General features: G+C 34.1%; 1 protein-coding gene across 2 annotated transcripts; it reads left to right on the top strand.

The window, feature by feature from the left end:
• The first annotated feature begins 496 nt into the window (after positions 1-496).
• On the top strand, positions 497-14,025 carry LOC118045468 (phospholipid-transporting ATPase 3). Of its 2 annotated transcripts, none has more exons than XM_035054116.2 (27): positions 497-898; positions 979-1,044; positions 1,246-1,307; positions 3,082-3,163; positions 3,330-3,440; positions 4,709-4,786; positions 4,958-5,054; positions 5,786-5,892; positions 6,145-6,210; positions 7,360-7,481; positions 7,574-7,658; positions 7,739-7,816; positions 7,917-8,033; positions 8,206-8,355; positions 8,496-8,600; positions 9,348-9,490; positions 9,649-9,750; positions 9,843-9,906; positions 9,986-10,198; positions 10,761-10,926; positions 11,043-11,122; positions 11,201-11,440; positions 11,784-12,005; positions 12,082-12,249; positions 12,792-13,136; positions 13,233-13,339; positions 13,463-14,025. In XM_035054116.2, the coding sequence occupies exons 1-27, from the start codon at positions 722-724 to the stop codon at positions 13,767-13,769; spliced, it is 3,660 nt and encodes a 1,219-aa protein (XP_034910007.1). In that variant the 5' UTR covers positions 497-721; the 3' UTR covers positions 13,770-14,025. The 2 variants fall into 2 exon arrangements, with proteins under 2 accessions (XP_034910007.1, XP_073267970.1); XM_073411869.1 differs by having other exon boundaries at positions 722-898; positions 1,251-1,307.
• The last annotated feature ends 1,337 nt before the right edge of the window (positions 14,026-15,362 follow it).

The raw sequence follows: 15,362 nt of genomic DNA, 5'->3' as shown, positions 1-15,362 counted from the left end.
GACACAATTAAGCAATCTCATTTCCATGAGATCACACTGTTTATTGGATTTATTTTTGGTTAGAAACTAACTAGAAGAACCCACGGAAAAGAATGAGAATACAAATAGTTTTGGGAATTAATCCAAACAAAGATTAAATTATACTTCGGTCTCTAGATTTTGCATTCAATTATAACTTAGTCCTCGTTTTTATTTGAAAACCAAAAATCTGTATTATAAACTAAGAAAAATCTTAATTTTTCTAACCAATCATATACTAACCAAATACAATCTACCTCGAAATTGAACTCAGGAGTGTTGCATTATGATCTTGTGTTACACAGTGGAAGTTGGAACCTACTAATTTATAAATTTAGTTGTTAACAAGAGTTTAGAGGCTAATGTTTAAATCTTCAAACAAGGGGGACTAATTTATAGCTATATTCAAATATCTAGACCAAATAGTTATTTACTAACAATCAATGATAAATCAATAATAACCAAGAAAGGCTGTGCTGTAACTGCAAAAATAAATAGTAAAAGAGAAAAGAAAAGGCAAAAAGGAAAAATAATCGAAGGAGGAGAAGAGGGAGGGGCAGGGGAAGGGATTTTAATTCGTTTTTCTCTCTGCTTCATCGACCGTACTTACACTGGCTTCTTTATGAACGGAAAGAAACTTCTAGATTCCATATTTTTGTGTTGAGAAAAAAATCGAAGAAAGAATTTTGGACTGGTGAGAAAGATGAGTGGTGGATGGGAAAGGCTTAGGGGATCCAGATCGAGAACGACTCGCGACTCCAGCTTTCACACTCCGGCGCCGTCTCGGACTGTAACGCTCGGCCGAGTCCAGCCTCAGGCCCCTGGTCACCGCACCATCTACTGCAATGATCGCGACGCCAATCTCCCTGTCAGATTCAAGGTTTGTGTCGTTTCTCTTTTATTCGGTTCGGTTCCATTTAATTTAATTAATTAATTTTCAATATATGATATGGTTTTCAGGGAAATTCAATATCAACTACCAAGTACAACTTCCTTACATTTGTACCCAAAGGATTGTTTGAACAGGTTAGAAGTTATAATTTCTGTTGGTTAATTCATTTTTTATTTTAGTTTCAAGTTTAATTATTTAGGGTTTAGAAGATTTGAGTTAATTTAATTTATTTAGTTTAATTGGTTAGGCTTAAGTGTAAAATTCATAAGGTCGGTTCTTTTAATCCTTTTTTGGCGACCTTCATTCATGAAAATTCGGTGTTTTAACTCTGGCAGTTCAGGCGGGTGGCGAATTGTTATTTTCTATTGATCTCGATCTTATCAATGACACCAATCAGGTATGCTTGTTATTTCAAACCTGCGGGTTTTGTAACCATCGATATTTTTCTTGATAGACCTGCATTGTCAGTAGCTTGAGCAAAGTCTGCCCTGCAAATGCCCTAGGCGAATGTCTTGGACACGATCTCAACTTTTAGTTTGTCTGGGATCATGCACATGAATGCATGTGTAAACAGATACAAAAAAGATTCTCTCTTAGCATTTTCTAGATAGTTCTGTTGTACGAGTTTGCAAACTTTTACACTCTGTTATTACTTATCTGGACTTGTGAATGGAGGAAACTAGGCCTTCTAATTGATATGCTCCAAGTGGTATGGTTTAGGGATAAAAACAACAATAGATCAGCAGAGTTAAGGGTAGAAACAAGTAGGAAGTTTTAACTGAGTAATGAACTTAGGGTTTCAGAAATCCCAAGTTCGTCAAGTTATTGATGATAAAAATGGCTGTATATCTGATTCAATGTTATCAAAGGTGAAAGGCGCTAAAAGGCACCAAACCTGTAAAATGCCCAAGGCACTAGGCGCCCGCCTGAATGAACCAAGGCAATATGCTATAAATTAAAAAAAATATTATATTATATTATATAAATCTAAAATATATATCTTCTCAATTAAGATTAGATCATTAGAAAATTAAAGGAAAATATAAAATACCATAACATAGTCATATAAAGTTATAGTTTTCACCCTTAAAACAAAATAAGACAATTTAAAGCAGTAAGTAGCCAAATAGATTAAAAAGAAAAATTAAATATCATCATCATTATTCTTTAATCTTCAAAAGCATCTCTATCCATGCTTTCCTCACCTTCACTTGAATCCTCCATGTCCTCCATTTCATGATTATAATCAAAATTCTCATCTCTCAAACTATATTGCTTTTGTTTAGAAAAAAATAAAGTATTAACTGTACAGATATGTTGTTCTTCAACTCCCAATGTTGAAAAAGAAAGTGTGGTTGGTGTTTCTTCTCTAAGTGTCCTTCACTGTCTGTTTGTCTCCCACTTTAATGATTTCTTTTAAAATTGTTTTTACACTAATCTTTGTTTTTTACAAAAATACCCCAAAATTGTTTCTTGTAGTAAATTAAAAATAAAGACAAATCCAACAAAAAAGGAAGAACTTCAAGCAGGCGCTAGCCTTAGTGCCTTGCACCCACTCACAAGGCGCTCACCTAGGCAGTGCCTCATTGAAATCCAACGCCTGAGGCTAATTAAGGTGCTGGGGCCTCGCCTCGCCTCACCTGGAGCATCTCAGCACCTCTTGACAACACTGATCTGATTTAAGGCATATTTGTACTAGGTTTACAGTTAGAAATTTTAATTTCAGGCCTATATTAAACTCCTACAGAAACTTTCTAATCCTAGTTGTGCTGTATTATAAAGTCACATGCTAGGCACATGACTACTAACTAATGGAATAAAACATAATACTAAAATAATAAAACAACTACAAATAAGCTCCTGCGTAACCAAGCTTCTGAAGCAGTTAGCTAATTTCAATTCAGAAGTGGGACTTTTCACTTTTCTCTGTACAAGTTTTGATCGCCTATTTTTTGAGTTATATTAATGTCATTGAAAGATTTTTCTCTCTTTCTTTCTTTTCTTTTCTTTTCTTTTCTTTTCTCTTAAGATTCTGCATGTGCTGTTGAATACCACCAAGGTTGGGCATCTTGAAAACTATCCTCAAGATTTTTTTTAATCCTTGCTATTTCATTTTCTATCATCCAAAATGTATACACATTGTACTTAATATAGTCCTTTTGATGGTGCAGTCCTGTCAATCCAGTGACAAATGTCGTTCCTCTGACCTTGGTGCTGCTTGTCTCTCTCATTAAGGAGGCATTTGAGGACTGGGTGAGTGTTATTCATGGTTGTTGTGTTTTGCAAGCTGTCTTTTGATTCCTCTTTTACAATGGTTTGTTTGAAGAATGAATTACTGTAGTATCTTCTTCACTTTTAACATCAGTTTTGGGAGAAATGCTAATTTTCTATTCTTTTGTTTCTTAATTATGTTCAACAGAAGCGTTTTCAGAATGATATGGTAATTAACAACTCTCTTATAGACGTGTTGCAAGATGATAAGTGGGTGGCTATGCCATGGAAGAAGTTGCAGGTTGGAGATATTGTCAGGGTGAGTGTGCTTGAGTTTGTTGTTATTTCACTGTAAAAATAAAATAATTTTATGCAATGCCATTATCCCTCCATAACCTCCCCTTTGTGTAAGGGTACAGGTCACTTGAGCTTAAAGGCTTCTGTCAAGCATGCTGCAATTTTATGCTTTCCAATGGATATGCTCATAGTGCTTTAGGACTAGAATAAGTTTTGAAGAATATTCTAGTAGTTGATGCAATCCTCTTTATGGTATTTACAGAGTTTCTGTAGGGGTGCTTTCTGTCACCTCCTTGTTATTGGCCCCAACTTTCTAACATATTTTCTAATGTTGCTATGCCACCTTATAGCAGTTTTTTTCAATTCCAATTTAACTGCTATTTGTTATTGTAAGTTTGTGACCATCAAAGGAAAGTATTTTAAAAAGAAACTTTCCTTGTGCTTTTTTGGTTAACACATCCTGCTATATTGTTTGTTAGCTTTTGCCTGGTAGGCTTTAAATATTTTCGGATTTAAGTTTTATTGGGAAGATTGATTTGGAAATGTGATGAAAAATACAGTTGTTTGAGCATTAGAGAGTTGCTACTTTGGGAGGAAATAATTCTGCTATTTGGGAGCATTCTAGGCAAAATCCATAAAGCATGAGATTGTTTTATGGATATTGTGTTATTGTTCTTGGCTTTTTCCCGTTCATTTCTTTTTTGATTTACTGCTGCTTCTGTTATTTTGGTGGTAGTAGTTGGTTTGAATGACATTATAATGATGCTGCAAGTCAAAGGTGACAAGATAAGGCTATACAGCAAAATCCATACAGCTGGAGATTGTTTTATGGATATGTTATTGTTCTTGGCTTTTTCCCGTTCATTTCATTTTTGATTTACTGCTGCTGCTCTTTTGGTGGTAGTAGGTGGTTTAAGTGACATTATAATGATGCTGCAGTCAAAGGTGACTAGATAAAGCTATACAGAACTTGGATCATTAATTATTTTGTTCCCTCACAAAGTAAAATTGTTGTCTAGTTCTGACTGTTATTCATATTGTCAACCACCATGTTGCTGTTATGCTGATTGTGTTGGGACTGTAAGAGATGTATGGAAATACAATTCATTTTTATTTCTAAATATGACCTTTTATGTTGACTGCTCAATAGGATTTTGGATTCAACATTGACTCAACTAACATGTGTTTTATAAGGAAAATAACCGGTGTCATTATAATCACCATATGTAAAAATTTCTGTATGTGTGTGTGTGTGTGTGTTTTTAAAGCTTTATTTTGCATTGATAACAGGTTAAGCAGGATGGATTCTTTCCTGCGGATCTGCTTTTCCTAGCAAGTACAAATGCAGATGGTGTCTGCTACACCGAGGTTTTCTTTTACCATACTCATAATATAGTTATTATTATAATAATAATAAATGCTGTTTCTGTTGGTCTCATTATTTCATAACTATTGCCCTGAAACTTTTAAGTGTGAACTGATCATCTGGTACCATTTATATTTTTATTTATTGTCTTTAATTTTGCCTTCTGTTTTCAGACTGCAAATTTGGACGGGGAAACAAATTTGAAGATCAGAAAGGCACTGGAAAGGACGTGGGATTACTTGACTCCTGATAAAGCTGCTGAATTTAAAGGTTATTTTCTGTTTGGAGGCCACAAATATACGTATCTGGTTTTTGTACATGCTCAAGGTTTAGAATTACTTGCTTAGGAAACTTTTGTTAATGACGTCAAGAAGTCTTGAACAGATATAATCACAATTATCTAATCACCTGATGCGAGGAACATTTTCATTGCTGTTATTATTTACTGAAGAGGATGCAAGTAGTGAGATAGGGTGTCCTTCAATGTCCATGAGAGCTTCCTAGCAGGTGTCAGTGTGGTCATCTGCTATAGATACTGTTTCCAAATGCTATTTGTTGGAAATTAACCCCCCCCCATCAGTTTAAGCTCATCAATAATCTTTTTTTTGGTAGATTATTAATTTTGTTTTTTCAAACAGACTTTTCCTTGCCCTCATTGGTATTACATTTTAGAGCACAATGCATGATATTCATGTTGTGATGTGTCTTGCATGAAATTGCTAGCTCTATACCTCACACTTCGTGCTGTGGCTGTACACCAGTCCTGACTTAATGTGAAGTGGATGGCTTACAGTAGCTCTTCTTTATTTTGTTTACTTATATTGGCTGGTATAACATATTTTTACATGATGTTTCCATATGCTAATTTATATCGCTTAAAACTGCCATTAATTATTCTCATTTAAGCAATATTTTTTCTTCTCTTTCCCCTGTGCTTTAAATTCCACTTTTTGAGCATGATCATGTGAATTACCTTACAAGTCTTCCTTTTGTTACTGCAGGTGAGTTGCAGTGTGAGCAACCAAACAACTCATTATACACTTTCACTGGGAATCTCATATTCCAAAAGCAAACGTTGCCTCTCACTCCAAACCAAATTCTTTTAAGAGTATGTTCAATTTTTTCTTCCTTAGACATTATCTTAATATTCATGTTCCTATTCTCTCTATTATCTATTATGAATTCAGACAGAATATATTTATTGAATGTTTCACATAACTGCTGCATGATCCTCAATCTAAAAGAAAACAAATAGAAAATATCCATTTTCTTAAATCTCTTTGATCAGTGACTTCCTGTACTCTTCAGTGAAGTAACTAATCTTGAATTTACATATTAACCACACGTTTTGTGTTTACAGGGATGTAGTCTTAGGAACACAGAGTACATTGTTGGTGCTGTTATTTTTACAGGTCATGAAACAAAGGTTTGTTATTTATAAACTGCTTTGCAGTTCTGTTAATCCTTGCTTACCGACATTGCATCTCTACTTTGTAACAAATGCATGTGGATTTCCTTGTTTGTGGCCCATGATTTAACTCCAATAGATTTCAGAAAAGTAATTCTATATTATTGTGACTGCAAGCCCTGACTTAAGTTGTCATTTTTCTCTACAATGGGTGGAGGAGGGTAGTAGATTCATTGTTCTTAATAAAGGAAATTTTATTATGATCAGACAACACAGGAAAAAGGAAAAAATCTTTCAAAAGAAAAGGTACAGAAATTATATCAGAAAGTACCTTTCCTGTTGAATGTCAGAGAAAGAAACACTTGGAAATCTACATGGAGGAGCATGGAGTCTTTAAGAAGCTAAGAAAACATATGTCAAATAAAGCTTGCATTTGGAAAGAGAATTATACTTGAGAATTCTCATAAGAGACCAATCATTCACACATTGAACAACGCTAAAGTGTCATACTTCCATAACATTTTGCTGTTCTCCCTTTCCCAAAATCTCTTGGGTGGAGTAGTAGTTCTTCTATCTTTGTCAGTAAATAACCCAATGCTTACCACCAACAACAAAATGGCAACACAAAGAAAAATGAAGGTAGATATGCAAGTCCCTACTAATTTTAACACAAAATAAATGTTTCGCAACAATGCTTTATAGGGTCTTCTCATTTGTAACATGTTATATTGATTTATTTTGAAAACAATCTTCATAATGAATGCCTTATTCTTGGATGGAACCTGGGGATTCAGACAACTTTGTCCAAAGGGAATGAAGCAAATGGGAATACTGAAGATGGGTAAAAGTCTATAAGAAAACTAGACCTGTCCAAGACTTCCTCACTTCTATCCTCAATGAAAAGTTAGAACTGTAAAGATTCAATGATTGGAAGTATGAAAAGGTCCCATATTCCCTTTGGCTGAATTACTGTGTTCTTTTCTTTCTGGAACAATTTTCCTTTGAGGAATAGAAACAACTTTTATTATCAAATTATGCAAATGTCATATGTTAGAATTCTACAAAATCTTGTCATACTCACTTTAAACTTGTTGGTATCTTCCATTTTGTGTCCTTTACCGATTCACTCTACTCATACTGCTTTATGATGATTTGATTCAATCACAGGTCATGATGAATTCCATGAATGTTCCTTCTAAGAGGAGTACTTTGGAGAGGAAACTTGACAAACTTATACTAGCTCTTTTTGCAACGCTTTTCATTATGTGCCTCATTGGAGCTATTGGGAGGTATGATAGTCGGTAGTCATTAAGAATTTTTATTCCCCTCCCTTTTGAATTGCACCATTAGATAATGTTTCCTGCTTTTTGAAATTCTGCAGTGGCATATTCATAAACCGCAAGTATTACTATCTACGTCTGGATAAAGCTGTGCCTGCAGAGTTTAACCCTGGGAACCGATTTGTGGTAATGAATCTTGCTTCAGTTATGCTCTTTTTTTTTTTGCTTTTCCTTGACATTTTTCTCTCTCTTTGTCGGACCTATAGGTTGCAGCTTTAACTTTGTTTACCCTAATCACTTTATACTCGACAATAATTCCCATCTCTTTATATGTTTCTATTGAGGTAGGTATCTTGGCTATGACCATTTTCATTTGCTATAGTAATGTCTACAAATATTCTCGCTGAATGTGCCTTTTTTGATAATGTCTGAATTCTTTGTCAGATGATTAAATTTATTCAGTCCACTCAATTTATCAATAAAGACCTAAATATGTACCATGCTGAAACTAACACCCCTGCATCGGCTAGGACTTCCAATTTGAACGAGGAACTTGGACAGGTAAACTGATGGTTTATGCATTCAGCTAGCTTATTTATTGTTGTCACTGTCATCAATATGTAAATTTCTATGCACATCATATCGTGACAGAGGACTGCCGTTGTGAACTCTGTAATTTGTTCCTTTTTCACTTTATGCCTAGTGAAATTTTTTGAATTGATGCTCTTGTCAGGTTGAATATATCTTTTCTGATAAAACTGGAACTTTAACAAGAAATTTAATGGAGTTCTTTAAGTGTTCAATCGGAGGAGAGGTTTATGGTTCTGGTGTCACTGAAATAGAGCTGGGAGGAGCACAACGGATTGGCATTAAAGTTCAAGAAGTATGTGTTCCTTTTCAATTTCTTAAAAAACACAAGTACTTATATTTGAGCAAAGATGTTTCACTTCCTATCAGCTTTTTATTCTTTTTTCCAGGTGTGGAATTCAGGAACATCTCAATATTTTTTTGAATTTCTTACAGGTGCGGAAATCATCCACTGCAATTCAGGAGAAGGGGTTTAATTTTGATGATCATAGGCTTATGCGAGGAGCCTGGAGGAATGAACCCAACTCTGATACATGCAAGGTAGCTTTTTAATCAGCAAGATTTCGAAACATTTTCTGTTTCTCTATGTGAATGTATTTCGTATCAGCATAGAGCCTTTTGTTGTGTATTTTCAATAGGAACTATTTGTTGAAAACAGTAATCTTGGTTCTGGTTGCTGTCACTCTCACCATATTGTTCTCTTCTTTTCTGGTTATTTGTTTATTTCTAATAAGAATTTTTGTTTGTTGCTGCATGGGTATGGCAGTGCCTCAGATGCTCTATATGTCTTATTTTTTAACCTACTTATTATAAGAAATCATTATTGATGGTTTGACATAATGATAGTTCTACTTTTATGCATATAAGAATGTAACTGGGAAAATTTTATGTTCTTGAAAAGGAGAGCTACAATTTTTTTCCTCTTGCTTGGATTGAAGAAACATTAATCACTGACTTTTGCCTTTTTTTATTCTTGATTTCTTGTGTATAGCTTTTGGTGCTTTGAAGCACTGCCAGTAAATTGATAGAAATCAGGGTTTTCATTTTTTTTTTTTTTGGTATTCTTCTATCATTGTTATACAAATTTTGAGTGCAATCTTGAAGATGTGAATATTAAAGTGCTATTGACATCTTATGAAGGATTATTTTTTAGGATTGTCAAAACTCCTGATTCTTTGAATTGTTTATCCATGGTACTTGAACGCTGGCTTGTAAGCATGCTATGGAGGATGTACCTTGATCCATAATGTGTGGTTGTTCAAATCATTTATCTTTCTTCTTTTGTAGGAATTTTTCAGATGCCTTGCTATATGTCACACTGTTCTTCCTGAAGGAGATGAGTCCCCGGAGAAAATCACATATCAGGCTGCATCTCCTGATGAGGCTGCTTTAGTTACTGCTGCAAAGAACTTTGGTTTTTTCTTCTACAGGTTTGCGATTGGAGTACTGTCAGATGTTGACTTATGTTTTGCGATTGTGATTTTTATTTTGTGCTTAAAAAGGAAGCCAAGCACGAAAAATTTGTTCGCATCAATCACTTATGAAATCTCTGAATAATTTTTGAGGCTAATAATTAGTTTTTCCTTAGGCGCACGCCTACTATGATTCATGTTCGTGAATCTCATGTGGAGAAGATGGGTAAAATCCAAGATGTGGCTTATGAAATTCTGAATGTTCTTGAGTTCAATAGGTAAATGCACATCCTTCCCACCAACTGATATTCCATTTATGAGCTGTGTTCGACAACCTTAACATCAATTATAATAATTGTTGTTAATATAGCACAAGGAAGCGCCAGTCCGTTGTTTGTCGATATCCTAATGGTAGACTTGTACTATACTGCAAGGTAATATATTCTGAAGATTTTTCATATAAGATGAACATTGCTTTTGGAATTTGACATGAAAATAACATGCTACTTGCAGGGTGCTGATACTGTAATTTATGAGAGATTGGCTGGTGGAAATGATGATCTAAAGAAAGTAACTAGGGCACATTTGGAACAGTTTGGGTCTGCTGGATTACGTACCCTTTGCCTTGCTTATCGGGACTTAAGTCCTGAAACATATGAAAGCTGGAATGAGAAGTTTATCCAAGCTAAATCTTCTCTCAGAGATCGTGAGAAGAAATTAGATGAGGTATATAATATTTGGAGATTTTTGTCTGTTGTTGTTGGGTGGGGTTTTGTTTTATCAATGATGGTGAAAGTTAATGAATGATCATTATTTTCATCATCTTTCACAATATAATTTCTCACATCTAAAGAAGTATCTTCATTGGTATAGCTGCTTTTTTTTTTGGCAACCAAAAGCTGCATGTTTTATCTTTCATGTGAAAATGTTTACGTAGTATTTCAAGAAATAATTTTTTGTTTATTATTTGTGTTTTAGTGAATTGTGGGATAATGTTAGGCTGCCAGATGCTAGTGCAGTTTTTTATTATGTAATGAATATTTGAAATTTGTTAATCGATAGGTTTCAATTATTGCAGCATAAAAATGGAATGAGCTTAGATTATGTCATTACAAACTCTTGCTAAATGATTTTTGAATGGCATAATCCTGAACAAATCAATATTTTTTTCTTTTCACAATGAGCAAGTCCTTTCCCCCTGAAGTCATTGGATTGTTAAACTTGATATCTCATTTTATTTAGATGCATTTTAATTCATCCTCACATATAGATTCTGAATCTTGCTTAGGTGGCAGAACTCGTTGAAAAGGATCTTATTTTGATTGGAAGCACTGCTATAGAAGACAAGCTTCAAGAAGGAGTACCAGCTTGCATTGAAACTCTTTCAAGAGCTGGGATTAAGGTTTGGGTGTTAACTGGGGACAAGATGGAAACAGCAATAAATATAGCTTATGGTGTGTGCTTGTTCTATTGGGACCAACTTTCTCTATTTTTGTATTGAGATATGTGCTATTTCCTTATTTTTCATTCTCAGTTTCTTGAATTCTCTGTGTCTATATCATTCCTGCAGCATGCAACTTGATTAACAATGATATGAAACAGTTCATTATCAGTTCGGAAACTGATGCAATTAGAGAAGTTGAAAACAGGGTAAGCAGCATTTCCTAGTCACCTTATTGTCAGTGCATACCTTAAATCATTCATCATGGTAACTGAATTCTTTATCAGGGTGACCAAGTGGAAATTGCACGCTTTATAAAGGAAGAAGTAAAAAAAGAACTAAAGAAGTGCCTTGAGGAAGCGCAGCACTATTTACGCACTGTATCTGGAACAAAAGTGGCACTTGTTATAGATGGGAAGTGTTTGATGTATGCGTTGGACCCAACTTTACGAGCAATGTTGCTGAATTTGAGCTTGAATTGTCACTCAGTTGTTTGCTGCCGAGTTTCTCCTTTACAGAAAGCACAGGTGATCTTCGTCATGGAAGATATATCTATGTGATGCTTGTACTGGGTTTTGTTCTCTTTTTTATTTTGCTGTTCATGCTATGCCTGATACCAATCTCAAGTCCTAGAATGTTGCATCATAAGTAAGTATTATATTTTTTCTGTCCTTGGGAATAAATATTGCAATGGCTATGGCATCCTTACAATTGAAAAATTAACGTGATTGGCAACATTAGAACTAAGTTCTTGGTTTGTGAACCCAAGCCTTTTAACATTGCCTCTTAATACACAACTTATTATTATTAATATGAAATACAGATCATTTCCTGGTGTTTGGTTTTTACAACTTTGAACTTATTTTGCAGGTGACTAGTTTGGTAAAGAATGGTGCACGTAAAATAACACTCAGTATAGGTGATGGTGCCAATGATGTAAGCATGATTCAAGCTGCACATATTGGTATTGGAATAAGTGGGTTGGAAGGGATGCAAGCAGTGATGGCCAGTGATTTTGCAATTGCTCAGTTTCGCTTTCTTACAGATTTACTTCTTGTGCATGGACGGTGGTCATATCTTAGAATATGCAAGGTCTCTTGTTCTACCAAATTTTAGGTTTTGTGAAAACTAACTAGGCGATAATATTCCTGATATTTCTTTATTGCAGGTCATCACATACTTCTTTTACAAGAATCTTACATTCACTTTGACACAATTTTGGTTCACTTTTCAAACTGGTTTTTCTGGTCAAAGATTCTACGATGATTGGTTCCAGTCATTGTATAATGTCATATTCACAGCCCTGCCGGTGATCATTGTTGGGCTTTTTGATAAGGTGCTTCTTCTTTTCAAATCTTATTTGACTAGAATTTCTTGCTTCAGCTGTTCAACCAGATGTGGTTATTTTGGATCAAGTGTATGAAATTAATCATTTGGTGGCATTTCCAAAATTTGGAAATAATCCAAACTGAAGTAAAATACTTACTCGAACTGATAATAACTACTGGTTTAGTCTGTTCAGTTCATTTGTTTTTTTTGGCATTCTAGATTTGGCTTCTGGTTTTAGTAAAGGTCCAAATGAAAAGCATCCTATTGTATGCGTGTTAATTTATCTCCTTATTTGGTTTTTGTCTCCAAAACAGAACAAAAAAAGTTAAATTCTTTTAATTATTTTAAGCTGAATTTTTAAAATAACCAAACTTTATTAACCAAAACACCAGTTCGAAATTCAGTGTTGACTGAATAATGAACATAGCTAGTTGGGGCTTCTGATTTTCTTTTGGTAATTCAGATTGAGGGATATGTGCACGATGCTTAATTTTTTTTTTTTGTTACACCATTTATTTTTTATAGTTGAAACTCGATTTGTTTTCCCAGGATGTCAGTGCATCCCTTTCTAAGAAGTACCCTGAACTGTACAAGGAGGGAATAAGAAATGTCTTTTTCAAGTGGAGAGTTGTGATCACATGGGCTTGCTTTTCTGTGTATCAATCGCTTGTCTTCTATCACTTTGTGACCATCTCCAGTGCCAGTGGTAAAAATTCATCAGGCAAGATTTTTGGGCTATGGGATATCAGCACGATGGCCTTCACTTGTGTTGTAATCACTGTCAACTTGCGTCTCCTGATGATATGTAATTCAATTACAAGGTGGCATTATATTAGTGTTGGAGGGAGCATTTTGGCATGGTTCATGTTCATTTTTGTATATTCAGTTTTACGGGTTAGTCATTTTCATTGCTTCTCTTTACTTGAATTATATTCTGTCTCTAGAATTATGGAATTATATACATGCTGACCCTCTTCACATTCATCATAGGAAAATGTTTTATTCGTCATATATGTGTTGATGAGTACAATCTATTTCTACCTCACGGTTCTTCTCGTTCCTATTGTTGCACTTCTTGGCGACTTCATTTACCAAGGGTAAGATTCAGGAGTACCTTGGAGAGCTTCAAAGATTTTTTATGAACCAAATGCATTTTCAAGTTGTTCTTTGTTGGGCATTTCCCTGTTGTTTCAGCTGTTTGTTGGTTTGTTTGTTTACAGGATTCAAAGATGTTTCTTCCCTTACGATTATCAGATTGTTCAGGAAATTCACAGGCACGAGCCTGATGACAACACCAGGGCAGGATTGCTGGAGGTTGCGAGCCAGCGCACACCACAGGAAGAAAGGAGCTATGCCATAGCTCAATTACCACGAGAAATATCAAAACACACTGGCTTTGCTTTTGATTCACCTGGGTACGAGTCATTTTTTGCCGCACAGCTAGGTATATATGCTCCGCAGAAGGCGTGGGATGTAGCTCGGAGAGCCAGCATGAAGTCGAAACCGAAGATGCCCAAAAGGAACTAAATGAACAAATATTGTTGTACAAAATTTTATTTTAGGTTCCATCTTAGGGGTCAATCGTAGTAAAATCTGTAAATTTAGATCTGTCATTTCTATTTAGAGCCGTGTTATGTTCTCTTCATATTTTTTTGGATCTACCTTAAATACGTTCCTTGAGGAACTTCATAGGTTTTGTCGGGTCACAACTTATGTACAGCTGATTGGTACACATTTAACTACAATGACAATTTTGGCGGTGCGAGTTCATTTTGTTTTCTAACTTCACGGAGTTATTCCAGTCGGATAGATTGCTTTCGAGGAATCACCGAGTATTATCCTATTATTAATTGATTTTTGTTAATCAATGCCATTTTTAATCAAGTATTATGCCTATTATTAATCAAGTAACACTCACACTCAAATTTAATTGGTGTTTCAATGCAATTTTTTCATGGATCTATTGTCATGCTCAGTTTGCACGTAGTTCTTAAGTGTTTCCATTTTAGATGTTAGAACAAACCCTAGTGTATCATGCAAAACAACTTCCATTTCAAATTATATTGAATTTTCTTCCACTCTAGCTTGTACAAGAAAACGACATTTTTCTTTTGTAATTTCACGGTGTCATTATTCGATATGGAACTATTTGGAGGTGTTAATGTCACTGTATGGTGTTCATGACTTAGACCATACTAGATGCCATGCTTGTGCGTTATCACGGGTTTATAGTATGTCTGTGTATTGCCGTGGACTTGTAGAAAAAATCATATACAAAAAATCATATGAAGAAAAACTATTGCAATTTACAATATATTTTTTTAAAAACTACAAAACTAATTTTTCAAATAGCTTAATATTAGAAAAATAAAATCAATAGATAATTTTAGAAAAAAAAAACATAAAAAAAAATGAAAAAAACCATATAGAAAAAAATTATAGCAATCTATTGTAATTCTCAATCAGCTCAGAATTAAAAAAAAAAAAATTTGACAAAAATCCATGTGGGGGAATGATTGTAGCAATCCACAATGTTTTTAAAGGAAAAAAAAAGTAAAAAGCTAAATTCTCAACCAACTCAATATTAAAAAAATAAAAGTAACAAAGATAATTTTGAAAAAAATCATATAAAAAAACAAAACTAAAAAAAAAGAAAAAGAAAAAAAAACCTATGTAGGGAAACACTATAGCAATCCACAATGTTTTGTGAGGAAAGCTACAATTATAATTTTCAACCAACTTAATATTAAAAACATAAAATCGACAAAGATAATTTTGAAAAAAATCATAAAAAAAAACATAAAAATTATGTGGGAAACACTATAGCAATCCACACTGTTTTAAAGAAAAAAATTGTAAGGCTAAATTCTTAACCAACTCAATATTAAAAAAATAAATTTAACAAAGATAATTTTAGAAAAAAAACATGTGAAAAAATACTATAGCAAAACAAAAACCATGTGGGGAAACACAATAGCAATTGACAATGTTTCAAAAAAAAACAAAAACTATAAAGCTAAATTCTTAACCAACTCATTATTTAAAAAATAAATTCAACAAAGATAATTTTAGAAAAAAAACATGTGGAAAAACACTATAGCAAAACAAAAACCATGTAGG

Source organism: Populus alba, chromosome 10, assembly GCF_005239225.2.
Source record: "Populus alba chromosome 10, ASM523922v2, whole genome shotgun sequence".
Classification (NCBI taxonomy): Eukaryota; Viridiplantae; Streptophyta; class Magnoliopsida; order Malpighiales; family Salicaceae; genus Populus; species Populus alba.
This window is presented reverse-complemented; position numbering and strand designations above follow the sequence as displayed.